Consider the following 26004-nt stretch of genomic DNA (forward strand, 5'->3'; position numbering starts at 1 on the left):
CTAACCCCCTACCAAGCCTTTCCAACCTTCCCTTCTCCTGCAAATCACAGCACGCGTAACCTCAAAAGCAGCATCCAACTTACACAACCGTGCACATGAGATTGTCGCTAGCGAAAAGGTAAAAGACGGTCGTAATGGAGATCGCGATTATCACAACACAGAGACATCGAGCCAATACCTTTTTTGTATGTATCCTGGTTGGCTGACTGTAAAAAGAAGTACATAAGAAAAAAAAAGGGGGGGGGGGAATAATACAGCCGTGCGAGCTTACTGTACCGTACTCTGGATTGTCGATCGCTCCGCATTTGCGATCGGCGTCAGCACGAGGGGACCGAGATTGTGGTGTTGGGGTTGTGGATGACTTGTTCTCGGATACTCCCGTTGCTCTGATCGGATTGTGCGTGTCGGTTTTTCTTGGTCTAGGGGAGGGGTATAAATGCCCTTTCAGACCCGTCTGAATCCTTCATATACTGTTTGACTTCCTCCGTCCAAGTCTCTCTCCCACTGGAACTTAGTTACATACCGGCTTCGTCGCGACATCACTTCTCCTCTCAAACCCATCCAACCGTCCCACTAGCCCAGAAGATGAAGCTCGAACTCGTAGGAATCTTCATCTTTGCTTTCCAAGCCCTCGCACAAGTACAGGCACGCGGCGGTTCCATGTGCACGACAGTGAATTCTTGTAGTGGTGATGTACGGGGTTGCCTACCTGCCATCATATGCACGAGTACTTACACACATACAATAGGGATGCCAAAAAAACAAGAACGAACTGTGTAATTTCGGTACAAATTCCTTACACTGTAAAGATTATCCGGGGCAGCCTTGCGTCAATGGCGATTGCGTAAGTACATGGTAAACATGGCATCGGATTTGGGTTTTCTGACATCTTTTATAGGATGGTTGCGATGCCAATGGCCAAAACTGCATAGAATGTTGGGTTAGTTGCTGCGCGACTTACTAGGGGATAGGGCAACGAGGGGTGATGTCGACGCTGGGTAGCAGAGTACCACGACGCGGGATTGTTGTCGCAGTGATACAAGGAATCAGTCGTGGTGCTATCGGAAAACTTGGTACTATACCCCATTCGTTATCCAGAATTTATACTTGGAGTACACAACTTTTCCGTGCTCTCCAGAGCATTAATACAATCCAACTGCCAAGAATTCTCACCCGTCCGCGCTCAGTGTCAGCACTACAACATCGTGTGATTGATTCCGTTGGTGACCGCGCAAAGACCTTCTTTCCCGTACTGATGAAACGAGTTCAATCTCTCATCTTTGATCCTGCATGCCCTGACCCGTCCTCTTCCTACTTCAATTACTTCTCTCTCGTCCACCGCCACCTTTCTCTAACCAAGCTTCACTATACCTCAACAGCCACGATATAAGTCATTTAGCTTTGTTCATCCCGGTCGACCATCCCACCAACCCAAAGATGAAGCTCGAACTCCTAGGGATATTTTTTTTTCTCTTCGTATGCGCTCGCGGCAGCATGCGCGCGAATCACGACTTGCTCTGGCACCGACCATGTACGACTTGCCTTCCAATTTGGCATAAATAAACTAACCCGTATAGAATTGCATAGCCAATCGAAAAAATGTATGCAGATTTAAAACACCCACTGGCTCTATCGGAGATGCATGTAAACCCGTCGGCGATGCACTTGGTCTCATCATGGAATGCTTCGATGGACAATGCGTATGTACAAGATATATCGTGGAATCTTATTAGCGATGCTAACATGTTTGTAGACTGGTTTTAAAGGCTTGAATTGCAATGAATACACGGTTACTTGCTGCAGTCGTGCATAGTTCTGCTTCGCTGCTTCGATGGTCATGGTATCCGTTGTACTCAAATCGGGCACGAGAAGAAAAGGCATGGAAAACGGGATTGAAGCGGATGGAGAGAGAAAGAGCTGATATACGAGTGGGGCGATTGTGTGATGGAACTCTCCGCCGATGTTTGGCTGCAGACATTGATATCCGGACATTAGACATGACAATAGGGCCCGATATGTAGATCGCCTGCGTAATAGTAATCTGCTATATAAAGTGCGTAATTCCCTTCAGCACTGGAAGAGCCAAGGGCAGAGCGCGACATACTTTTACGAAAGAGATGATGCGGACAGACAATAGGAGGTCGTCCAAGTGCTAGTCCCAATATCGCTATATCCAGCTTTCAAGGTCAAACACACCTGGAAATGACAGTGGCCCATCGACATGTAAGCTTTCCAATTCCCCGGTGGTGCCTAGATATTCAAAAGAGCGCTGCGACGCAAAGGGCATCTGGAAGTTGTCGTTGGCATTTTGTGATTGCAGATCGAAATGAATAGGATTTCCGTGGTCCGCCTGGCCGAGCACACCCGCTACCGATCGACCGTGTGTCAACGAGCGAGGGAAGTCTTCGGATATCATTTCCTCAATCATACGTAACACTGGACGGTGTACCACGAGCGCACGTACTTGCGGTAGATGCAGTTTAATCGCCGACGAAGCCTTCTCTGTCAGCCGAACAGGTGGCTTGTTGGGATGGTCAACGAGTGGAATCTCTCGCACTAGGAGTTCGAACACATCCCGCAAACAATCCGCCTTTGCCCATCGGTCCGCCATGATTGCTAAGATATTAGAACATGCACGCAGCGCGTCAGGTACATCGAGGGAGTTGTATTTGTCCGTCCTATGTTCCGGCGCAGTAGCCCAGAAACAGTACAAAAGTGTGATGCCGGATTGGAACTGGACGATGAGCTGCTTGCGTTAGTTGGAACTGGCGCCATGTCTTCCAACACTTACTGCAAGCCACGGCTGTGCAATTTGTCGGTCAATCTGACTCTTTCGAAACATCAAACAAGCCTGCGTACTTGCTTGCACCGACCAATCACCAGCTGTTTCGAGCACGTTTGCTTTTGTAGGTCGATACAACATGAGCAGGGTATAGTAGTATATCATAGCCTGCCATCTTTGCGAGGTATACCCTTTCGACTGAGGGTCAGAGAATCTCTGTACGCGAGACTTGAACTTTTCTAACTCAGCAAGTATGCGGACCCGCCATTCAGAAGTGCTTTCGAATTGAGTATAATAGTCCGATCGAAGCGTGACGGCGCTTATCTCCGACTGGATACGCCTGCATTGAAGTATATGGAGCGCAGGAGACATGCAAGTGTATTTGGGGTCATCAGCCAACTCTACCATTGCGGAGGTGACTGCAGCAGCTCCCAGCAGATCGCGATCTTCGATATTAGCAAAAGGCCTCACGGTAATCATTTGGTCAGATACCGAAGGCGGCAGGTCGAAAGCCGACATGACCAATCGATCAAGTGTATATGCACACCAGAAACAGCGCCGTCGGATCTGTATTCTGAGCCGTGCATGGACGTCTAACGGCTGTGGCTCCACCTCGGCAAGATGCAATTGTTGCTGGACACATAGTCGCATCGTCGTTGATGCAAGGGTTATGATGCGCTCCGTGGAGCTTTGATGTAGCGCATAGACGGATAGCAGGAGGTACGCTTGCACTTGAAGGATCTTGTCGGGTTGTTGTAGTATAGCTGGAAGTAGCGATAATCCAGTGCTGTAGAAGGTATGCATATCAAATGTTGCCACATGTGACTTGCGCTGTAGCATCAAAGACGTCGCATATACTAGGTTGACGAAGAAGCCTTGCCACGCGCGTTTGTTCAGATCACAGGCCAGAGAATGCTTCCATTCTGAGTGCCATGTAAGAAACATATCCCAATAAAAGAACGGATATTGGGCTTGAGCACGCTCACGGTATGCTTCAAGCAGTGAGTTTGTATGGTGTAATGGCAGGTTAACCATTGCGTGGGCATCCACCACCGTTGTGGTCAATTTATGTTGAGCGTCGAAGTCATCGATATGTCGCATACGATGATGCGAACCGATCATTATGTGTGTGGCAGAGTCGTTCTGAACTGCGTCTTGAGTCGATGGTGATGCTAATAATCGGAGGTAGAAATGATTAGGATCGGGCTCTTCCTCAGAGCTGACTGCCATTGCGTAGACTGGTAGCGAGGCATATTGGGCAGATGGTCGTAATTCACCATTTTCCGCCGATGTATCAACACTTGCTAGTCCTTCAATTCTACTGTGCGCACCGCCAAGGTGGTCGAGACTTTGCTGAGGGTCAAGAGATTCAAGCTCAGCAATGCGTTCCTCTAGGACGCGCACATATTCGCTTTCAACGTGCAGTCGAGGTGCCGGTTGGGTGGGCAGGCACTCCTCGCCTCCTCTAACGCAGTTGCCGCATGGTCGGTTGTCTTCGCATTTTTGCTTGCGCGAGCGACATCGCTGGCATGCCAAGTTTCGTTGTTTCTTAGCTGGTGGCTCCTGGAGAGGGCTTTGTTCTTCATCCTCCATTGGTCGTGACATGGGTAGTTTGGTGTCCCCGATACATGCTTGAAAAGCTTCAAGTTATCCGTCTTTTCGATATCGTGAGGACATACTTCGGAGAATTGTGCAAATTGATGTCCACGGTCTGAGATGATAGCCCTCACGCCTTGCCATATCAGGTCTAGTGCCTTGGACGCGTGCACGTGGGCCGCATCTCCACATATTCCCCGCTCTCCTCACCACCGACATAACAATTCAAAACATCATCAAATCTCACATTTTCACCAAAAATCATCTTTGCTAACTTATATATTGCCACATAATGAGTGAGGCGGCCCGCAAACTAGCCAGCCTTTCACGCAAAGCCGAAACAGCGGCTTCTCGCTTCACCGGCGACACTGTACAAGCTGTCCAAATTGGGTGCAAGAAGGAGTCTGGGGGTTTCTGGAATGTCAACATTGCTAGTGACCATCCCATCTTTGATACAAAGCTCCTTGAGGTTCCTGCCATGTTAGAAATCCCGCTTGTCATATGTCCCCTCGGTACCAAGTCGAACAATCCAGCCGATCTAGACTGCCCCTTAGCCGCCTCGCTCTGCATCAGTTACGCAGAGGGTATTGCGCCTTAATAATGGCAGAATCCTGGTAGCTGCATCGTCGCTCGTCAAGACAAGAAGCCGCTTTGCTCGGAACACCTTGAAGGGGTACATATGTACATTGAAAGTCTGTTGGACACGTATGGTGAGGATGGGCCGGAAGCCGCACACGAAGAAATTTCGAAGGAGGAATTTGAGGAGTGGTTCGAGAGCTACAAGGAAACAGAGGCCGAAAATGGAAGTGCCAATTAGAAGGATGTACCGAGTATCTACGATGCGTGAGGTTAGAGACACTCATCAGTCTCCTGCTCATTCACCGAGTATTTTCTCTTCAGCTCCACCTTTTCCCCCAATCGTCTGTCACCATCGAATATATCAGCATTGAATTCGACTTCCAAGACAGTATCTAGCGTACTGTAGCAAATATATCTATTATTCTGCAGCTTATCGGTCCTCTTCTTCCTTCTTATTACCACCAGATCCAACAAAGTTGCCCATTCTTTACTTTGCTGTCAAACCATTTTCATAACTTCCAACACAAACAACCAGCCCCAGACAGCCATGGCGATCACGTGGGACTCTCTGTCCACGCAAAAACGAAATCTAAACTTACACCATCAGGGTATTCAACGACACCCCGTGGGCCAAAGAGCCTGCTGACTTGCTCCTCTACCATACTTCAGGCGGAAGCAAGACGGAGTACCACGCGCACTCAGCAATGCTTCGGTCGCGCTCACAATGGTTCGACAAAGTCCTACATCTACAAGATCGTCCAGCGGCCGTCGACGACATCACCACCATAATTCGCCATGGCCCCATCACCACGATTGAAGTCTTCGGTAGCACCATCGAAACATTCGACCTCCTCCTCAAGATCATGTACCTGGCCGATAACAACACGGCAGGTGCAGCAGCTCCCGCCACGGGCAACCCAGCCGCTGCCTTGAACACCCTCGTCAACGTGTGGGATCTCGCGTACAGATACGAGATTGAGGAGCTACACGTGGACGTGGCTAAGAAGATGGGCTTGCTGCCAGCTGATGACTTCAAGTTCCCCCTCTCCATTCATACGTGGCACAAAATGCTACAAAAGTACTACAGCAATTTCCCAGGCGGGGCGAACAGTCTGGGCAGGGAGATGGCCGTGTACTTCCTCCGGAACGAGTACGGAGAGTATCTGAAGAGTATCTTGTTTGATACGCTTGTGGAGGAACATCCGGAGCTGGCGGTCGATCTGTTTTGGGCGGCTCGGAGCACGAACGATGGGAAACTGTGGTGAAGAGCAGACACGGTAGAGCTTCGTGTGATGGAGAGTCCGTTTGAAGTTGGACATATTAAGGATGGGATGAGGAAAAAGTCAGCATTGTAGGACAGGCGACATGGCGTACGGCGTCATCAGACCAAAAATGTACATTAGGAATTTACGACAAACAGACTTGTCGCACTCCCACCAACAGCACCCCTTCTCAAAAATGTTCCTTCGCATCCGTAAGCCTCACCTTCTCCGCAAACGCCAGAATCTCATCATAATTCCGACAAACATGCACCGCCCCCGTCCCATCTGTCCCCGCCACACCCTGCAACTCGGGCGTCTGCGCCTGCCCTTCCAGCGTAGTATCACCACAGCACAACAGCGCATTACGCAGATAATTGAAGCAGTGATCGTTATGCCAGACAGCGCCTTCGTCAAGCTCAAAGTCCCTGTTACGGATCTGCATGACGAGCTTATCGATGTAGCCGGATAGGTGCATCAAGCAGTGGAGTTCGTGGAAGACGGCGATGGCGTAGACTTGTTTTCCGGGGGTGGCGGAGAAGTGCATGGGGGGAGGTAGGGTGTGCGAGGTATAATCTGGGACTTGGAGGAAACCGCCGCCGCCTGTGGTGGGTTAGATTGTGCAGGGGCTGGGCGTGGGAGTGATGGGGGCTTACGGGGCATGAGATCCATCCATTGGTGCTTTGTGGCGTTGATAGAAGCTGTGGTTCGGTGGTCGGATGCATATCTCTTGTCTGTGTGGAACGTTTTCTTCTGCGTTGTGACTGCGTGCGAGTTAGTATATTGGATACTTCATTCGTATGTGTCAAAGACGCTGCATCCGCGCGGACTAATTACATTCTGGTAGCAGACCATTGGCCTCGCTGCCCAACTTCAGTGGGATGGATTGTTGGTGAAGTATTGAGAGTTCGCAGATGAGAATGACCGTGAGCAAAAAGAAAGTCATAGGCCATCGCAGAAACTGAATACTATGGGCAGTCTTGCGCCACCCCGATAATCGACCTGGAATTTGTTTTGAGGGCTGCTGCTCAAGCGATTCTGGCTGTGAGCTTTCGCTGCTGACTTTGGTGTAGTTGAATGGTGACATGACGAGGTTGCGATTGCGGTAGTAATTGGTACCCGTGACTAGACGCCTATCCCAAAGTTGCTCTCCAGGTTACAATCGTAGAAACAGCGAAACCAACTGTGTTATTCTTATGACGTGGAAGGCGAAGTGTAAAGACGAGGTGTAGTTGCGGTCCACGTTCGCTAGCCCCGTTTCTTTCATCATAAGCCCTATTCAACACCCGATGCGGCAATCCCTTACAGTGTGCTAGATGCATGAAAACCAAGGATAGCACAGTGCTTTTTTTTCGAAATGTTGTTTGGTATGCTCCTAGATTGCTATTTGGTTAGAGACAGAGACCAAATCGACGGCCTTCCTATGCGACCGTGCGCATTGAACACCAGCAATGCGCTTCACGTGCTCCTCGGCCGACGGCATGCGACGAACTGCGCAAAATCGAAAAGACTGCCTCGTTTGATGATATATAGTGGGGTGTAGGCCAACAGAGTCATGTCTTGCGACGCCATGAAGGCTTGTCCGGGGCTCCTTGACAACCAAGGTGATGCGAAGGCAGAGGATACGAGTTTCGTAACAGTGAATCGGTCGACCTTAGTCTTCGACACAGTATCCGATGCACACAAAGCTGAAAGAAACGAGTACAAGGTGGATGCTACCCACGGGATTCTTGATGCACATGCGTGTGCCGTCTGCTATAGGTATACCAGCACGGAGAGCTGTGGTTTGGATGCGACCGGACAATTGGGCTAACGTAGTCAGACAGACATGACGCTCCTAAGCCCTATCGTCGACAGTACATCCTTTCCTTCAACTCCAGTCAATTGCTTTCTTGATCATTCCCTGAAGCAAGACTGTCGCTGACGTGTGCTGTATAGCCTGTCTGCTACCCTTTAGCCCAGTTTCCATGCGAATATCTTTCAACCAAGCTTTTGTCAGGTGGCTGATTGTACCACGTGTATTGCGCATCACTATTGCGCGATTACAGCGAGTTGGTACGCAGGGGAAATATTGCGATTGGTCTATGAGAAGAGCTGCGGTTGCTCTTACCCTGCGCCGGACGCGCCTTCATTGATAACACCATCGCGCGTCTTGGTTTCTGCATGACCAGAATCAAGCACCCACTTGCTCTCTTCCTCACCGGCAACCAGCCCTTGTTGTATATCTACCTCCCCGCCGCCAGTATTCCACTGCGCTCAACTACCAAGCAAGCACGGGTATTTCTACTGACTACAACAACCCCCAAACATAACAGACATCTCATCCAGCAACCCGTGTATCGGCTACGAGGCACATTTCTCCCCCACTACCTTACCTTCTTGCATCGCTGACACCCTCCACAGCATCGCACCACAAGATCCTCCGCAAACGCCATGTCCTCCCAAGACGCCAAAGACAAAGAAATCGCCCGTCTCAAGACCGAGCTCGCGAAAGCAACGGTCGTATACGAGCAAGCGCAGAAGCAGCTAGAATCCATATCAACTCTACACCGAACCCAGGCCGTCACTATCTCGTCTCAAATTGATACCATCAGGGAGCTGATCCGCTTGCACCCCGAGGATATTCCGGATATCCAGGGGCGTGCCAAGGCGGCGGAAGAGGAGCGGCTACGTATTGTGAAGGATTCGTCGGTGAAGCAGGAGACGCCGGCTTCGCCGGAATGATGTGAGATTCCGGGGGTTGGCGGGAGTGGAATGACGAGTGACCAAGGGTGATGCAGGGAGATATGTGGGTCAGTGAGGTTGTCAAGTTCAAATGTATGTTTAACCTGGGCATAGGTTTGGGAATGAAGTAGGCTAGGGTTCATCCACACTGGAGAATATGAGCTAGGAATTCTTTTCGTCCACCCAGGTAACATACATGCTTGAAAACGACAGTACAGGTAAACCCCGCTATCAAATTCCCGATAGGCGTTTCAAATACCTACAGTACCTTTGTGTACCTGAGTGTCAAGTATTCCATCTCACCTAGGAACGTCAATAATTCTTCCTCAAGGCTCTGCCAGATGGCTGAGAACACTCAGAGAAAAAAAAGGGGATTGTCACCGCTGAACCCCAAGGACCGCCACCCCGAAAGTCCAGAATGAACAGTCAAGCATCAAAAAGTCGAGACAAGCTTGATCGCCGTGCTCGTCGCGTGCCCACCTTGGTAAGAGGGTGAGAGCGGAAGGAAGGCTCAACACAGCTACCTCGGAAGCTTGGTCTAGATTGAGCTCAATTGCATGAAGGTCCTCCGATACACTCCATTATTCAAGCCATGCACCTGCTGAGACCTTCTCGAACCAAGTTATCAGTATGCCTCGCGCTCACAGTAGCGGTAAGCGGGATGAGAAATGACTTGCAGTCCCGATCGTTAAGCAAATTCGAGTGTCGCGGATTGTTCTACTCGCAAAGATAGTTGTGCGTGACGGCCTGGACGTCCGTATGCGTTTACCAAGTTGAGCAAGAAGACGCAGCCGGTTATAACAAAGGGCGAGAAACGGGATCGGATAATCTCCAGTAAGGTTCATTTCACCTACCATAGTACTCTCCCCCATGCGACCCGAAACTTCCGCTCTTGAACGAAAACCCCCTACAACCCAACCCTGACCCAAACTAAACGCCTCCACCAAACCAAACCATTTCCATCACCCATTTCCATATCATTACAGCGAAAACTTACTCAACTCGCTCCAGCTACACAGATGCATAACTACCTGCACCTCCGCACCCCAGCCAAGGAAACGACAATACAATCATGCCCTGCACACAGTGATTTACCCACGAATTGGCCCTGCGACAATGCTGCATTCATGCTAGAATCTTTGGGGGGGGGGGGGGGGGAAGCGGATAAGTGCAAGAAGGGTTGTGTGTAGGCGGTACAAGAAGGGGGATGGAAGAAGTAGTATTGTACTTTTGCGTAGAGGGGGAGGGGTTCGCTAGGGTTGTTTGTTCACACTACGTTAAGTTGGAGACGAAGACGTTTTGACTGCCTGCTTTGGCTGTGGTGGAATCGAGTTGTTGGTCGTGGGCAATATCTCACAAGTATCTGCGGTAGTGCCGCGTTCCGGAATCTGCCACCTCCCCCCCCTATATAACTGTATTCAATCTGCAACATGTTTGGGTTGTGAATGTGAATGTATTCTAAAGTCTACCCTTACGAGCAATACTCAATGAGGTAGCTATACATCATAAGTCCGTGCACTTGTCACGTGCTCGCGTCATATAACACAATCCCTCTTTATCCGTCAAAAGATTCTTGAATAGATGTCCTAGATTTCTCCGCCCACTGATGCATTTTCCAGCAGAAATCCAAGTACAAGCAAAGCAGAGACCACTCAATCAAAAGTAATGTGTATACCACAAGAACAGATAATAATGGTGAGGGATGATATTGCCGTTCGAATCAGAAAGTTAGCGACTTACGCATCCAACAATTCTGCTCTGAAAAGAATCCATGAATCATAGAACGTACATACGTATGCACAACAAAATTTGCCTTTTCTCTACCTAATAATCCGCACCAACCTCACCAAACAACCCCACCATCTACAGCGGCGGCGCATTCGGATCCATCATACACTGATCCACACGCATAAGCTGCTTCCCCGTCGCCTTGGCGATCTGAATAAACTCCCTCAGATAGCTAACCGTACTCGGATACAAATAATGCAGCACAACGAGATTACCGCCCTTGTTAACATCGCGTTGGAAAGCAACTTTCTGCTGCTCGGGAGTGTTTGTCTCAGCCCACAACCAGTCTTCGACGTCAACGCTCCAGTTGACAATGTTGGCCGAGTTGCCAACAGCTTTTGTCAGACGCGAGCGCATGCGCGCGCCTTCGGTGCCGAAGGGCGGACGGAAGTACTTGGACGTGTAGCCGTTGAATTGGCTCTTCATGGCCTTGACGTCTTCGTTGTACTCCCAGTCTATGGATGCGTAGTCCGGTAGACCTTCCATCTTGGGGTGAGTGAAGGAGTGGAGGGCGAGCTGGTGGCCGGCGGACTGCATCTCCTTGTATACGTTGGTCAGGTTGGTCGAGGCGTCGAGGAGGGGTGCGCCGACTGTGAAGAAGGTAACTTTGATGTTTTCCTCACGGATGATCTTGAGCACCTGCTGCGCGAGGTCGGGCTGACCGTCGTCGATGGCGAAGGCGAAGGAGTTGGGGCGCTTGCAGGCGAAGACTAGGTCACCAGTTTCATCCTTGTTAGGGATAGTGGTTCCGGCGGGGACGGAAGATACAATCTCAATGACGGAAAGGGTGACGGACTCCTTGCTGTGGAAACCCTTGAGCGCGAAACCTACCACGCGGCTAAGGTTGATTTTGAAATGGCTGATGGGAATGTAAATGTGTCCGTTCTTGGCGTAACGACTGGCCTCGGCAGAGTCCCAGGTCTCGGGGAAGGGGGCAATGCTGCTGTCACACTTGCTGTTGTGTTGTTGGAAGGCAACAGTGAAAGCAGTAGTACCAGTGTAGGCAATGTGAAGGTAAGATCCCTTGTACTTTGTGAAGTCGGAGCAGCCCTGCGAAACCTGCGTGTAGAAAGCGAAGTCGGCATCGGAAGAGGTGATGGTGAGCTTGTTGTTTGCATACTTGAGAGACATGCCTTCGTCACCACCATGGTAGTTGCCCATGGTGTTGCTGTTTGCATTGGCGAATTTGTCGATTACGAGGTTGGTAGCCGAAGGGTTGCTGGGCGCAGGAACGGTAGCGGTGGGGCCGCCGTCGGCAGGCGGGGGTGTCGCAATGTACTCACCAGAGTTACCGCAGTAGAATGCCATGGGTCCGAAGGAAGTGGTTCCAGAGAAGCCAGAGAAGAGGATCGTGACGAGCTTCTCGGTGTTGAGGCCGGAAAACTTGCTGAAAGGAATGGTGTACAGCTTCTCGGTTCCATCAAAAGACCAGCCGAGGTCAGCAGCAGACGCATAAGTAGACTTGGCCTTGTTCGGGTCGCAGCTGTCAGACGAATCGAGCTGGATGGAGAGAGAAGCTCCCCTGGGGGCCTTGATGCGAAGCGAAATACCAGTGTACTTGTTCTTCGCGTTGACACAGGGAAATTGCGTGTAAAAGTACGAGCCGGACTTGGGGACAAACTCAACGCGGTTGGCAGAAGGAACTCCTACTGTGACACTTTTCATAGTAGCATCGTCAGAGGTGGGGTATCCCATGGCGTTGTAATACAAGAACTGTAATCGGGACTGAGAGATCCAATCATCAATCAACAAGGGCGCGCAGGTTCCAGGAGCTGCTGTGGGGACTGCGCTAGTCTGCATGGTGGTTTGTGTGTTTGTGGCCGCCGGTTTGGTAGACACTGAAGTAATGGCACCGGAGCTGCCGCACCCAAACGCAACCTTGCTCATTTGCCATGTGGTGGTGGTGGAAGAGAAGCCGGCCCAGACAAAGCCAGTGATGGCGTTGGCATTGGCTCCGCCAAATTGAGAGAACGGGATGGTCATGGTCTGGGTGTTGCCAGTCAATCCAGTCAGAGAGACGTACTTGGACGTGTACGAAGAAGCCGAGCAGCTGGTCTTGGTCTGCATCTCGAGAGTAGCAGAGCCGCCAGCAGGTCCTTTGATTTGGAAGGTGATGGAGTTGTAGCCATTGTTGCTTGCGGCCTGGCAATCAAATGTCTCGTAAAAGTAAGAGTCACCAGATTTGGGTTTGAACGAAAGGACGCCGTTACTGGCTGAGATGCTGCTCATACTGGCATCATCTGGAATCGTTAGGGCTTGTTGTGGGGTTTATTTTGATTGGACGTACCACTGGTCCATGAGTTCAAACTATTCTGGTTCGAAGCGTACTTGGAGAAGTCATCGATTGTAAGGGGCGCATTACAGGCTGCGTTGACAGCATGGCTGGCCAGGCCGGCGGCGAGGCCAATTAGAGTAGAAATAAACATATTATAGGGAGCGAGCGACAGGGGTAAAGCGAGTGTACAGAAGTCTGGGACTTCCAATGTCGAGTGGTCACAACGCCCTGCAAGTTGACGGTGAGGGCGACGAAAGACAGGCGATAGCTTGTGGGGCTCGCAGTAAGGGTACAGGTTCCATTCATATATCGCTGGTTCCAATGCAGTAGCGCCAGTAATGACACGCCCGAGATAGGAGCAGCATGGCTTGGCATGCAGGTGCTCGCGAGACAAGCCTGTCGGGAGGGACGAGCTTCTATTTTGAGTAGCCGTCGTCTAGGTTTGCGCTGATCATCGAGGAGCTTGTGCTGAGATGGCATGGACCCGATACCTAGTCGGCTGGGTGTGCGGCTAACACAAGCGTCCTCTTCATGTGGAGCGTTTTCTAGGCGTTTGTGGAGCACAGCGCATGTCTAGGGACCGGAGCTTGCATCTTGGATTGTTGACGAGCAGATTATAGTTTCGGAAGTAATGAAGGAAAGTGTGAAGAAGTGAGTTGCATCGTCGTCCGCTTAACCGAGTCGTATAGGTACGTGAGCGTACCCAGGAACTAGCCCACGCTTAACAGCCTATTACAAGATTGCCGAGTCTCTCGTTAGTGTGACGATACGACAGTCAATACTTGGCCGCACGAAGAGTCAAGTAGGTGTACTTGGCTATGTCTTGATCGAGGCATCAAGCCTGTCGTGTAGAAGCAAACCTCAGCGGGGTCGGAAAAAGAAGGTTCGCTGATGGTTGCAGGAGGCGAGCGGGGCGTCCAGAGATGTCATGCTTAACACAGACCATGCAGCGGTTACAAGCCCGGCCGTTCTCTTTTCCATGTTTATCATGGCTGTGCTATAATGTCCTAAGGCTTAGTCTGGAGTTTGAACTGTTCATCGGGCCCAGATTGGGGTTCTGCACACACCTGGGCAGCTGAGCTTCGCCAGACTCTAAAAGGGTTTCGCAAGGTATATCGCAGACATCGGGAATGTCCAATGCGATGGAACGTAGCGCACACAGGGGTTTCCACATGTGGTGTCTTAATCCGTGTTGGCATTTAAGCAGACTACTGCGCGCCGGAAGCATGGATGATGGCACCATGGCCGCGCTGGGCAGCGGTACAGCGGAAACAAACCAAGAATTGACTAGACCCACAAGAGAATGGCGGCACCACATCTCAACAGCTTCAACACATGTGCGCTCGGGTAATACAGCATCTGATCCAGCCGCCAACATAGCTACAGTAAGCGCGCAGGGTATCGCAGTGCTTTTCTCGCGGTCCCGTTACGCTGTCATTGCACCGTCATGCAATCTCTCAGTTCCCCTGCCAAGCCGTCGCTTTGCCAGTCCGCCACGACTTGTTTCGTCTTTACAAGCCACAACCCGAACCGGCTAGCGCACTCCCACGGCCGCTGAGAGCGTTGCTCGATACCGAAGTATTGGACTCAAGGCAATATTGAATCCAGCTCCACATGACTAAGTTCTGCTTCTCTCCTGGGAACGTTATCCCATCCCCTTGTCATAACTATGCGCCTCCCCGCTGAACCGACCGCTGAACCGACCGCTGAACCGACCGACCCGAGTGATCACCACAGCCTCTGCTGGGAATGCCAGCAATGGTAAAAGGTCGAAGACATTGAACTCTATTTGTGACGATGAAAGTGCGCCACATCATTGAAGCGAGACAGTATCAACTTTCCCGAGGCCCACAAAGAAAGCGCCCCGCCTCCCTAAGCTGTGGTCAATATCTACTAACACAGCCGCGTTTCGACGTAGGTGATAGCCAAGGTACGACGTACTGATACCCGATACTGATAATCCTTAGCGCCAATCAACTATCTCTTCCCCACAGGCCCACATTTCCATGTCGACGACTTTCGGCGAAGCAAAAAGCATGCCGAACCCCAACAAACCCACACTATGGCATGCGTGACCGACGATCTCAACGTCGACTAGCATTCTCCGTTCCGTTCACGAGCGCTAGAATGTCTCTGAGACCAGACGTCGAGGAGGTCCCGGAAGACGATAGCATGTTTTGCTTCAGGGGACATTCAAATCGGCACATTAAATCACAACATCACACCCAAAGAACATGCAATGTTTGAGGGCAACGCATAGCAAAAGTCAAGTTGAATTACATGCTTCCACTTAGCGAAAAAGAGCAAATAAGGAGCCGCCAGTTCCGGACAGGCACAGTGTCGTAGTTCGTGTATCGAACATGCCCCTAATTCTTCTGGTAGACATCAAGATCAGTATTGAATCTGGTCCGGTGGTTCGCATGGCACTGCGCTTCTGTCATAGTGCCATTCGCGCGAAGTTGCAACCAGATGATAAGGGGCTCAATTCAATGCGCTCGTATCAATGTACTTTCGATATTCCAGACTTGACAAAGATGGTGGGGTGTCCGATTCGAGATGGATCGATATATAGAGTACGCCGTCACAATTGACATCATTTACGACACTTTGCAAGCAGCGATGAATTCTTCAGTTTGTGCTCTATTCAGCTGCTCTCTTCTCGTATAATGTGTCTGTTCTCATCACCACCCTCACATCTTGATTTGTCTGTTGCTCTGTTACGTAGCATCTTTCCTGGTAGAACGTTAATTGATTCCTTGTGAAAGTCACGGACAGCACAATAGTCATTCCAGATAGACGTTTGGTTAGGATTCGATGGAAACTATATTTTGAACCATGGGCTGTATCGTGTTGAGTGTTGCGCGGGCTGCGCAGGAGTGTGCTTGCCATCCGACAGGATCTTCCATTGTACAACAACGACCAGCGTATGAAGGACAAAATACATTATATAGCGAAAGTTTGTGAATGATATGTACTTTTCCCCAGCGTATCTCTAATTGCAAAGAAGAAGATCCATTGCTTGCCCCCGCATGTAGAATCCAATGGCTCGGTTTCCCCGCTCGGTTCCGCCCTGCGGACGCGACTGAAGACGTCATCTCGTCCCACACTAAACCCACCACACATGGTCCCTCAAGCACCACCGCAACCATAACGCTTTTCTCAATCCCGAGAAATCCAAGATAAAACGCACAAGAATGACGGGCACTAGCGAGTACGTTTGCATGTTACACAAACATCTTTCCAAGGTTACTCCATCCTAACACAACAACCAACCAGTCTCGTAAAACTAGCACAGAAACTCATATCCCAAGGCCCCTACAAATACGAACACACCCCACGCCGTGTACGCGCGCTATTCAACGGAAAATACGCCTTCGACACCACAAAAGCATACCATGTATGGGAATACGAGCCGCGCTATCCACAGTAACACGACACCCATCCACCCACCCACGACATACACATCTCTCCAGAGCTAATCAACAATATCCAAAGATTCTACATCCCCCTCTCAAGCTTCACGCGCGAAGCCTCAATATCCAAAGCCACGACACCAATCCCCGACACAAACAGCGGCGCCCACCTCGCCACCCTAACCATCGGCAACCGCAGCACCAACCGCGTCATAATCTTCACCACCGGCGTGCTGAGCGACCTTGTGAAAATCGACTTCCGCGCCGTGGACCAGTGGTTCGAAGAAGATATGCCGATTTACTGCCACCCGAAAGATCCGTACAAGCGGATTGATATCTTGCCATCTACGCGCAGTGTCAAGGTAGCGGTTGACGGTGTGACGCTAGCGGAATGTTCAAACGCGCTGTTTTTGATGGAGACGACGCTGCCGACGAGGTATTATGTGCCGCCTACTAGTGTGAATTGGGAGTATTTGACGGCTAGTGGTACGGAGACGCTGTGTCCGTATAAGGGCAAGGCTGAGTATTATGACGTTGATGTCAAGGGGAGGGTTTATAGGGATTTGGTGTGGTATTATCGGTATCCAACGACGGAGAGTGCGCCGATTGCGGGGCATTTGTGCTTTTATAATGAGATGGTGGATATTTGGGTTGATGGGGAGAAGGAGCTGATGTAATGTCAGACTGTTTTGCGCTCTATACTGGCAGGAATGTCAATAGCCATGAAATTTGTAAGGTCTTGTATATCTTTTCGTTGATGTGTCGTTGCTACTGATTCAGTCTGCTTGATTTCGCGCAAGTGGATAATCGCGGTATTGTTGGAAGGTCTATAGCACTAGTGCTGAAAGGAAATAACGATAACTAGGAATGCATTCTGTTCGGTGATGGTGATTGATTTATTACGAACACAGCTGCTACGAAGGTATACCTAAGCTCTGCGCAAGGTGGGCCGAAGTCGGGCCGAAGTGTCCAGCAGCCGACGTCTCTACCGATACTCACGATCCGACAGGTATAGATAAAATGGGTGACGCGGAGGTTTTCGATGACATTGGATTGCTATTGGCTTATTTCTAATCGGTACTGATTCAGTCGTTTTATAGCGACGACAAGACAGGTTACTCGCATCATGGTCACCTCACTTCTTGAGTTAAGTGTGAAAAAGGTCGGTAGAGCTCTCCTCAACATCAGGTAATCGATGGTTCTTCAGTTTGGTACGCCATACCGAGCTCTTTCACACTTACCTCGCCTCACTTCTTCCTCAAGTATCGTCATAAAGACAATAGTTCGATGAAAAAGAGCTCATAACTGGGAACCAGTCAGAGTACGAGATACTTGCAAGCAAGCACCAAGGCGTATGAAATAAAGGCATACACTCCCTAGCATTCTCGTTAGCGAGGTTGACTTGGTTCCGATCCACCGAAGCCATCCGCGCCCGATAGTAAGGAACGTAGCTGCGTTGTACGCATCATCAACGCCGTGGATCCAACGCGAAGCCGAAGCCATCAGGGCTGTGGGCGCCAATCACACCTTGATCCTATCGAGACAGGATCAGCGGGGGGATCAGCACGCACTGCGAAGAGTACATCGTCTTCAGGTTGTCGGACCTTGGATCAATGTATTGGTTCTCATTGGCGAGCTTGCCCGGACCGTCCATGAAGAATCACTTCGGGCAGAGGCTCAACGCGCAATCAGCAGCACATTAGAAGAAGCCACGAGGAACCCGTAAACCCCAGCGTGTACTCAATCCGAAGGAGGGTCACTACACCACAGGAGCGAAGCTCGTGATCATGTAGCGCTCTCAAAGCATTCTGGGATGCGGGCGAGGCAGTTCGTGTCGTAAAGAAGAAAAGAGAATGGAGGAGAGGGAGCGGGAGAGTTTATATGGTGGGCTGGAGAGGCTAGAACTCTTGGCACGCTAGCAGCATGTGATGCCCTCGTGCCAGACCCCTCGCCGTGTCAAGGTGCATACATGGGCAAATCGTTTTTAAATCGTTTTGGCAAACCTTAAAACGTTAACGCGTTTAAGCAAAAATCCTTATAACGTTAAAGCGTTTAACGATATAAACGATATAAAAACGATATAAGATACATCATGCCAAGACCGGGTTATGTCCATTCTAGAATCTCCTCTACCTCATCCCTTATCATCTCTGCTTCGTCATCTTGCTCTGGTTCCATTGGTAGACCCATTCCGTTGAGAGAACACGGTTTTATGTGGCCTTCCCTAAGCCAACTGCCAATGCACTCGATCTTCTCAATGTTGTCGCAAGTGAGCCTCGACCGATCCCATGAACAGGTTCTTCTTGCACCTGAGAATGTTCTCTCTGGCTCGGACGACTCTGCAGCGATAGAAAGAATAGAAATAGCCATGTTGCTTAGCCTAGGGTAGCGCTGCCGTTGCTCCGATCGGCACCACCATTCAAGAGGGCTACAGTCGATTTGTATTACTGGACTTTCTGCGAAAATTTTAAGATCGTCGCTGTTTGATTGATCTGCCGCCGCAACTGACATCTGTTGTAGAATCTGATCGAGAACGGCACCGCGTTGCTTTAAAGGAGGAGCCATTTGTTGAGAAGCTGTAGGGCTAGCTAAAGGCAAAGCGTCCTTAAACTCATTCACCCAAAAGTTTTGAGCAGCGTTAATAGCTGGTTCGTACCATTCGGCTGGCCAGTTCTTCTTGAGATATGCTGCTCTACTTGCGGGATTTAGAAGAATAGCGGAAGCGTACACCGGAACCTGATCAGTCATGTTGTAGTACTTCTCAAGTACGAACCAGCCCATCTCGATCGATCGAACCATGCGAAGGTCCTCATTTTCATCTTTAGAGTAATGTATCTATAAAGCTGTTAACCGAAGACTTAAAGTTCGGATAACACGTTAATGCTTACCTTTTGCTGCTCATAGTGGACTAAAAGAGAGTCCATAATCAAAAGAGATTGAGAGATAGACGATTTATCTCCCTCCGCGTATAGCGTTGCTGATGCAAATGGTTGTAAAAATGTATGTGCTTTTTGTAGTATATCCCAGTCGTCAGAAGTAAGACGGATCTCGTTAAGGTGTTTCTCGTTATCGTGCATAAAGACCTTAATTGCAGCCATCTTCTTAATAGCCCGATCCATAACTGAGTACCATGAAGACCACCGAGTCTGATTGTCAATCCCTAAGCGGAGGCCTACCTTGCGATCCCACTCTGCTGCATGTATACTTGAGTTGCGCAGCCAGACACATAGTTGATGTAATTTGCGTAGTGTAGAGATGTTCTCAATACCACAAAAGTCCTCATCAACAGACCCATGGCTATCAACGCTGCGTCTTCGGCGAGACAACCTTTGTCTCTGTGAGGTTTGTGGAACAGCTTGGGCTTGGGCTCTAGGGTTTCTCTGTCGAGAAGTAAGAACGCTTGAAAACTCTGCGAGAAGCTCTTCCCCCATAACATCCGTTACGGCGTCGAGAGCAGCGGTAAGAGCCTCCTTAGAGGATGCAAGCAGGAATGCCTGCAAGGATAAATTGATAATATGACCGATACATCGGATACGGCGCTCTTTAGCAGTAAATTTAACCTTGTTAATATTAGCACCATCGCGTAACTTAAGCAGCGAAGGCCGATTTTTATATTAAAAGCCATGCTTACGTTGTGCTTAGTTCGAAGGAGGGTTTCAAGATGCTCCAAACAGGTATCGTTAGATGTTGCGTTATCACCCGTATGCCAGCCAACTCTAGACTGTATCCCATATTCCTCGAGGGTTTGAAGAAGTAAGTGTGCTTGCTGTTCTCCAGAGTGGCTGTAACGACATTCTGGCAGTCCTAAAAGAGCCTTCTGAAGCTTATATTCGTGATCGACCCACTGTGCGCATACAGCAAGGAGAGATGAACGGAACGGTGATGTCCAGAGATCTGTTGATATGTGGATAGGACTCACAGCCGTCGATAAGCTGCCTTTAATTACATGGCCTTTATAAAGCTGATAATTCGAGGCGATAAGACGTACGGCTGTACGTCGACTTGTGATAAGCTGGTCTTCAATAAATGGATTGCAAGCAAGCGCTAGATCCCTCATTTCAGACCATTCGATTGATGAAAAGGCTATTCGACGTCGAGTCAGAAGACCGACAAGCGCATCGCGATACCCTTGTTCATTGAAGGCGTTGCGGATAATTGTCTGATCAGAGACAGTCCTAAACACTGAAGTGATAGCTGGTTGCGACGACGAAGAAGAAGTTTGCGAGGGCTGAGAAGACTCTGACGTTGTATGATATGCTAGAACATGGTGGATAGAGTTTACTCGGTGACTGCTAAACCATGAGCGACAGCGTTTGCACACATACTGCTTTTTCAAACGCTGGCGCTTTGCATTGCTGGTGTTACAGACAGTTTCGGTTCGTATAACAGCGTCAAAGTGTGGCGGCGTTGCGGGTCTTCGCGACGGTGGCGTTGATATCGCACTTGCTGACAAGGTATTCGATGACATAACGATAATAGATGCTATAGATAATGGATTTGTTGAGATTTCAGGTTAGTGGGGAGTGGTTGCAGAGTTTTTGAGATGCAAAGGTGGGGTGCTTGGCGCCAAGCCTCTTATAGCGTTTTTAAATCGTTCACGCGTTTAAGGATTTTCTTAAACGCGTGAACAGTTTAAGCTGTTAAAGCGTTTTAAAACGTTTTAAGCTAAAACGCGTTAAGCTGCCCATGTATGTCAAGGTGACGACAAGTGAGAGTGAGTCAATCTTTCAGATTGCGCCCAAACTATCTCGGTTCTCGCGGAGCGTAGATTTCTCCCACTGCGCTTCCAAACTTCATCCAGCTAGCCTCAGCAAGCATACCTACAGCCCCTGTCCCAGTCATGGCAGGCAGTCTCTCCTACCAAGATGATATTAGCCAAACAACAAGGCAGCAGCAAGATGAGATCACACAACTGCGCCAGCAGCTTAGGCAGCAGCAAGACGAGAACGAACAACTACATCAACAGCTCAGGCTCGCATCAGTGGAGACCAACAAGCCCAAGGCGGAGAACCGCGAACAGAGGTCGAAGATCTTTATCATGGAATGATCTCTCAAGGAGTGCAAGGAAGGGATGTTCTCGAAGCGCTTGGAAAAGGCAGTCAACTTCGATGCTGCTCCACAGCTCAATGCAGCGGAAGCCCACAAGCGCAGTGCATACTTACTTGGCGAAGCCGTACAGGCGGCAAAGAGGACTGAGGAAGTTGAGCAGGAGCGAGATCTGCTAGAAGTTGCTCTTAGTCTCAGACACGATCAGGAGATGAAGCTTCGCTTGGAATTCCAGCAGAAGATGAGGCAGCTATCCACCGAGAGTAAACAAGATACTAGTACGGCGCAGTGAGTTTTTCAAATGTACCACTTGATTTACCTCCGCTAACGTAAATACAGTATCGATACCTCTTCCACCACCCGCAAACGTATTTTCCAAGACATAGAGCCATCTAAGCGCGTTTCCAGTCCCACATGCCAGATACAACGTGGAAATCCCGACAGTACCTCTCGCAGCAATGTTGCTGATGCTGACCCGAGCTCCTATGATCGTGTGATCAGATGCAAGCACTGCATCACCCAAAAACTGCCCTGCAACACGAACCGCCACCAATGCTCTGAGTGCTGCTGCAAAGACATTGAGTGCGTGCACCTACGATGCGTCGACTTTGAGCGGCCCGCTTCATCATGTCGTAACGGTGCCTGCACCCGTCAACATTTCGACGACTAGGTCAGCACCGTGTAGACGGCCCTTCCGGTTCTGTGATATCCAGTTTGCGAGCCGTGTGGATTTTCGTGGGCAATAGGATATATGGTCTTGTTTGAAGTCTCTAGTAGAGCCATGGGATAGTTAATGGCTGGGGGATTGCAATTACCGGAGGATGCAGAGAGTGACAGCAGTCACCTCAGCACACACGAGCAAATAGTTTGGTAGCCCATAGTATCCTCGAGGGCATGGTAATATCAGCTGAATGAAATGGGTCCATTCCCGGATGCGTACATCATGTTTTCTTGCACAATCTTAACGGTCTTGTTTATGTACGTCTTTGGCTATCTTCATGGTCCACGATGTGAAGTGATTCGTACATGCTTTCACTTCATGGTTGGCGTGTATTTGACTGTCATCAATAAGAAATCACCATTGGAAGTATATTTCACGATATGCGAGGTCACTAAGATCTTGAAGTCTTGTTCAAGGCTGATGAAGTTTTGTCAAATCCCGTGAGATTGGCGTGACAAGTTCATTGCGATGTCGACTTGAACAACACCAGGAAATTGCATAGCCACCTTGTTGCTCAAGGTCGCTGCTCTGCTCATTAGCTAAGTTTGTCTCATGGTTTCCATTTCTGACATAGTCAACTAAGCGTAGCAAGCAACCGTGCTGCAAAACTTAGCACGCATTCATCTTATTGTGCTGTTGTAGACCGTCCAATTTGGTCGTATTATAGTGTAGCTCGTTAGTGAAAGCGCACACTGAACGAAATTAGCCACGGTGACTGCGAGTCCCTACCACACCATTTGCGCACGTCATCTCAAATTGCTCACTGAACCGCCACATCCAACCACTGCAACCATCGTGACATTGGAGTCAAAGTAGCTTTTCGACATGGATAACGCTAGGGAGCATATCCATTCCGTACGCGCAAAAATGTCGTCGTTCCGGTTCATAGCAAGTACCATTTCTTCACAGTCTAGCACGGCGGGGTCCTGGCCAGCAACGTCAAGTGTGGACATTGGCCACTCTTCTTACCGTCGCTTCAAAACACCCAAAAACCCGCTGGTCACACGAAAGAACGGCATAGGCTCCAAGGCGTCGGTGCTAAAGGCGATCTTGTCTAAACACCGTGTGCCTGTGGAGAAGACGGTTCATGATCAGCAAACGGGCTTCAACACACACGTCGCCTTACAGGCCAATGTTGCCATGCTAGATTTCGCCAAAAAGCTTCCGCTAGAGGAGCTGCGTATGATCGGCTATCAGCCCACTGTACCGACGTCTGTCAAGCGGGGTAACACAGCGGTGTCGGAAGAGCGGACGACAGATTCGAAGACTCTACACTTTGGTCCGAACAGCGACTCTACATGGTCATTTGCATGCAGTTCAGCACGCCGGATCGAACGCGGCCATACAGCACCGGATGAGGATGACGACACGTTGTCGTTTGAGAGCTTGCTGGATTGGGTCGTAGGCCCCGACAGGGACAAAGTCGATACTGATGCAACTCGCGAACCGAACACGAACGACACATGGAATGCACCTAGAGTACTTGAAGATGCGCGCGACGCTGGTATCGGCACTGCTGGCCGTTCCACACGGAATTTGTCTTTGAGTCATCGATCGGTTGATTCGTGCGATCTCTTTCTTCAGTCAATTAGCTTCCCGATTCACGAGACGAGCTTTTCGATGATGAGCGACGAGGAGTTTGAGGCACTTCCGGACTGGTCCGACGTAGAGGAAGAAGACGAGTACAACGTGTACTTGGAGCGATATCACCATTGGTCGAACACGAACAGTGCGTATTCATCCAGACTATCGATGGAGGCAGACTTTGTCTTTCCCACGATATCCGTCCCCCCAGGCTTCTCAGCGGCTGTCTTGATGAATACCGGCGGCAATGGTTGTGGAGGAAATGACAATGGCATCGGCCAGGCAACAGCAGGATGAGGTAAGCTGATGCATGACTATCACAGGAGAAATTGGACAAGATTGAAATCATCATGTCATGGATGATGACGGGCGGGGATGAGGTTTGAGGTCGGCAGGGCAGAGAGCAAGCGCCGGCCACCTTGCCGGATTCTGTATTAGTGGCTTCGCGTGTGTTGCGCCAGATTCAGGGAGCTGGGCTGGACTCGTAGCAAGGACGACGACTCTCGGCCAATGCGCCATCATCGCCGCCAACTCGACAACCACCGTAACCACGACATTCTCGGGGGTCGTCCAATGTGCCACGACAACGTCGCCCGCCCATCCATCGCTCGTTTCGCCCTCTAGTTCCGCTCGTTTAGTCTGCGCTTCCTCTTTTCCCCGCGACAAGTGTCCCCTGGAGGCCGCAGCGACAGCAAAGATGCTGAAAACGCTAGCTGGCCGGTTGGCACGACGGCCATGGCGATTTGTCTTTCCTGGTCTGCTCTTGTTCTTTTTCGCATATACACTTTCGCACCGAAAAGCACCACACGCACAGGCGCCCGTACATAAAGCGAAGACCAAGTCGTTTTTCCCCCCTCTAGAAACAAAGGCTGCCAATTCCATCGAACTCGACTACTGCCAGAACTTCCCCGTGAAGCTGCTCCAGGAGGTGCAGGTGGTACTTAAGGTGGCCTCTGATGGCGCATCCGAGACGAAAGCACACCTCAGCACCGTATCGAGCTGCATCACCAACCTGATCATCGTAGGCGACCGCGAAGAGCGTCTAGGGGACCGACAGGTGATTGATATCCTGGCCGAGCTGCCCAAGAGCTACGCCAAGGACAGTCCTGATTTCCAGGCCTACCTGGACCAGAAGAAGGCACACGAAGGCGGCGAGACGGTAAAGGAACAGCAGCGGTCGTTCAAGCTCGACCGGTTCAAGTACCTGCCCATGGTGGACAAGGCATACATGTCAAACCCGACGGCCAAGTGGTTCGTCTTTATCGAGTCAGATGTTTACATCTTCTGGGATACACTGTTCCGCCTGCTCAGCCTGCTCGACCCTGCACAACCACATTACATAGGCGAGGCGCACAAGGGGTCCGAAGGCCGCCACTTTGCCTATGGCGGTGCAGGCATCATCATCTCCCAGGGGCTGATCAAGCAGCTCATCCCCGCCAAGAGCCCCGGTTCCACTGAGATCCCACGTGAAAACCGTCTCAGCGTCAGGTTCGAGAGTTGGGTCAAGGAAGACCAGCGCGGCGACGCTGTCCTCGCCTACGCCATTCAAAACACAACTGGACACAAGCTCGAGGCCATGTATCCTACCTTTGCAAGCGACAAGCTCAAAGATGTCACCACCACACGCGACAAGTGGTGCGTCCCGATGCTTACGTTGCACCAAATCAAGCCCCAGCAGATGGAAGACCTATGGAAGTGGGAGCGCACACGGCCATACAACACCGTGAGTTGATGTCATTGACTAACACTGACTTCTGACTAATGCATCAATCAGAAACCCTTCACATACTCTTCCTTCCTCTCCTACACGCATGGCTTCCTTGCTCAGGGCCCCTCCCGCGAATGGTGGGACAATCTCTCCACAGCCCCCGTGCCCAATGACCGTCCCGCTCATCGCAACGCTGGCTCATGTGGCTCCGAATGCGCTGCCGACTCCAATTGTCTGCAATGGTCATACTCGCAGACTGTGTGTCGTCACGCCGATTACATCAAGCTCGGAGATGCCGTCGACCGCGAGAACGGCGGACAAGGCGAGTTTGTCAGCGGCTGGGACACTGGAAAGCTCCGTAGCATGGGCTTCGGCGTTGAAGGAGAAAACGGACAAAGAGAGTTCTACGAAGGCTGCATCGAGGCTACCTGGCTGATACCGCAGGCGGCGTAGGCTCTACCCCCCAGAGGGCATTGTACAAGAATCGGACCGGATGGTCTATATAGGAAGGCGTTGCGGTTGCTTTACC

General features: G+C 50.3%; 15 protein-coding genes across 15 annotated transcripts; 11 read left to right on the plus strand and 4 right to left on the minus strand.

Moving 5' to 3' along the window:
- Nucleotides 1-585: 585 nt before the first annotated feature.
- PtrM4_086700 (uncharacterized protein) lies at nt 586-964 on the plus strand (the record flags this gene model as incomplete). The annotated part of the gene is made up of 3 exons (XM_066106730.1): nt 586-693; nt 749-844; nt 899-964. 3 exons carry the CDS (start codon nt 586-588, stop codon nt 962-964), a joined length of 270 nt encoding a protein of 89 aa, XP_065963668.1.
- Nucleotides 965-1437: 473 nt separating this feature from the next.
- Nucleotides 1438-1813, plus strand: PtrM4_086710 (uncharacterized protein; the record flags this gene model as incomplete). The annotated part of the gene is made up of 3 exons (XM_066106731.1): nt 1438-1531; nt 1588-1700; nt 1754-1813. 3 exons carry the CDS (start codon nt 1438-1440, stop codon nt 1811-1813), a joined length of 267 nt encoding a protein of 88 aa, XP_065963669.1.
- Nucleotides 1814-2167: 354 nt separating this feature from the next.
- On the minus strand, nt 2168-4387 carry PtrM4_086720 (Fungal-trans multi-domain protein; the record flags this gene model as incomplete). Its single annotated transcript, XM_001940066.2, has 2 exons — nt 2168-2746; nt 2792-4387. The coding sequence occupies 2 exons, from the start codon at nt 4385-4387 to the stop codon at nt 2168-2170; spliced, it is 2175 nt and encodes a 724-aa protein (XP_001940101.1).
- A 283-nt stretch (nt 4388-4670) lies between these two features.
- PtrM4_086730 (uncharacterized protein) lies at nt 4671-4976 on the plus strand (the record flags this gene model as incomplete). The annotated part of the gene is made up of 1 exon (XM_001940065.2): nt 4671-4976. The coding sequence occupies one exon, from the start codon at nt 4671-4673 to the stop codon at nt 4974-4976; it is 306 nt and encodes a 101-aa protein (XP_001940100.2).
- A 685-nt stretch (nt 4977-5661) lies between these two features.
- Nucleotides 5662-6222, plus strand: PtrM4_086740 (uncharacterized protein; the record flags this gene model as incomplete). Its single annotated transcript, XM_001940064.2, has 1 exon — nt 5662-6222. One exon carries the CDS (start codon nt 5662-5664, stop codon nt 6220-6222), a length of 561 nt encoding a protein of 186 aa, XP_001940099.2.
- Nucleotides 6223-6409: 187 nt separating this feature from the next.
- On the minus strand, nt 6410-7303 carry PtrM4_086750 (solute binding protein; the record flags this gene model as incomplete). Its single annotated transcript, XM_066106732.1, has 3 exons — nt 6410-6819; nt 6873-6980; nt 7054-7303. 3 exons carry the CDS (start codon nt 7301-7303, stop codon nt 6410-6412), a joined length of 768 nt encoding a protein of 255 aa, XP_065963670.1.
- Nucleotides 7304-7786: 483 nt separating this feature from the next.
- PtrM4_086760 (uncharacterized protein) lies at nt 7787-8048 on the plus strand (the record flags this gene model as incomplete). The annotated part of the gene is made up of 2 exons (XM_066106733.1): nt 7787-7977; nt 8039-8048. 2 exons carry the CDS (start codon nt 7787-7789, stop codon nt 8046-8048), a joined length of 201 nt encoding a protein of 66 aa, XP_065963671.1.
- Nucleotides 8049-8649: 601 nt separating this feature from the next.
- On the plus strand, nt 8650-8940 carry PtrM4_086770 (uncharacterized protein; the record flags this gene model as incomplete). Its single annotated transcript, XM_066106734.1, has 1 exon — nt 8650-8940. One exon carries the CDS (start codon nt 8650-8652, stop codon nt 8938-8940), a length of 291 nt encoding a protein of 96 aa, XP_065963672.1.
- A 1863-nt stretch (nt 8941-10803) lies between these two features.
- On the minus strand, nt 10804-13154 carry PtrM4_086780 (CDA1, xylanase-chitin deacetylase; the record flags this gene model as incomplete). The annotated part of the gene is made up of 2 exons (XM_001940061.2): nt 10804-12968; nt 13016-13154. The coding sequence occupies 2 exons, from the start codon at nt 13152-13154 to the stop codon at nt 10804-10806; spliced, it is 2304 nt and encodes a 767-aa protein (XP_001940096.1).
- Nucleotides 13155-16197: 3043 nt separating this feature from the next.
- On the plus strand, nt 16198-17093 carry PtrM4_086790 (uncharacterized protein; the record flags this gene model as incomplete). The annotated part of the gene is made up of 3 exons (XM_001940060.1): nt 16198-16214; nt 16280-16429; nt 16499-17093. The coding sequence occupies 3 exons, from the start codon at nt 16198-16200 to the stop codon at nt 17091-17093; spliced, it is 762 nt and encodes a 253-aa protein (XP_001940095.1).
- A 1429-nt stretch (nt 17094-18522) lies between these two features.
- Nucleotides 18523-20884, minus strand: PtrM4_086800 (Dimer-Tnp-hAT domain containing protein; the record flags this gene model as incomplete). Its single annotated transcript, XM_066106735.1, has 4 exons — nt 18523-19251; nt 19305-19976; nt 20048-20705; nt 20742-20884. 4 exons carry the CDS (start codon nt 20882-20884, stop codon nt 18523-18525), a joined length of 2202 nt encoding a protein of 733 aa, XP_065963673.1.
- A 372-nt stretch (nt 20885-21256) lies between these two features.
- PtrM4_086810 (Med9 multi-domain protein) lies at nt 21257-21463 on the plus strand (the record flags this gene model as incomplete). Its single annotated transcript, XM_066106736.1, has 1 exon — nt 21257-21463. The coding sequence occupies one exon, from the start codon at nt 21257-21259 to the stop codon at nt 21461-21463; it is 207 nt and encodes a 68-aa protein (XP_065963674.1).
- A 24-nt stretch (nt 21464-21487) lies between these two features.
- PtrM4_086820 (uncharacterized protein) lies at nt 21488-22132 on the plus strand (the record flags this gene model as incomplete). Its single annotated transcript, XM_001940058.2, has 2 exons — nt 21488-21750; nt 21802-22132. The coding sequence occupies 2 exons, from the start codon at nt 21488-21490 to the stop codon at nt 22130-22132; spliced, it is 594 nt and encodes a 197-aa protein (XP_001940093.2).
- Nucleotides 22133-23050: 918 nt separating this feature from the next.
- PtrM4_086830 (uncharacterized protein) lies at nt 23051-24064 on the plus strand (the record flags this gene model as incomplete). The annotated part of the gene is made up of 1 exon (XM_001940057.2): nt 23051-24064. One exon carries the CDS (start codon nt 23051-23053, stop codon nt 24062-24064), a length of 1014 nt encoding a protein of 337 aa, XP_001940092.2.
- Nucleotides 24065-24464: 400 nt separating this feature from the next.
- PtrM4_086840 (Fringe domain containing protein) lies at nt 24465-25928 on the plus strand (the record flags this gene model as incomplete). The annotated part of the gene is made up of 2 exons (XM_001940056.1): nt 24465-25490; nt 25542-25928. 2 exons carry the CDS (start codon nt 24465-24467, stop codon nt 25926-25928), a joined length of 1413 nt encoding a protein of 470 aa, XP_001940091.1.
- Between the last annotated feature and the right edge of the window lie 76 nt (nt 25929-26004).

Source organism: Pyrenophora tritici-repentis, chromosome 3, assembly GCF_003171515.1.
Source record: "Pyrenophora tritici-repentis strain M4 chromosome 3, whole genome shotgun sequence".
Lineage (NCBI taxonomy): Eukaryota > Fungi > Ascomycota > Dothideomycetes > Pleosporales > Pleosporaceae > Pyrenophora > Pyrenophora tritici-repentis.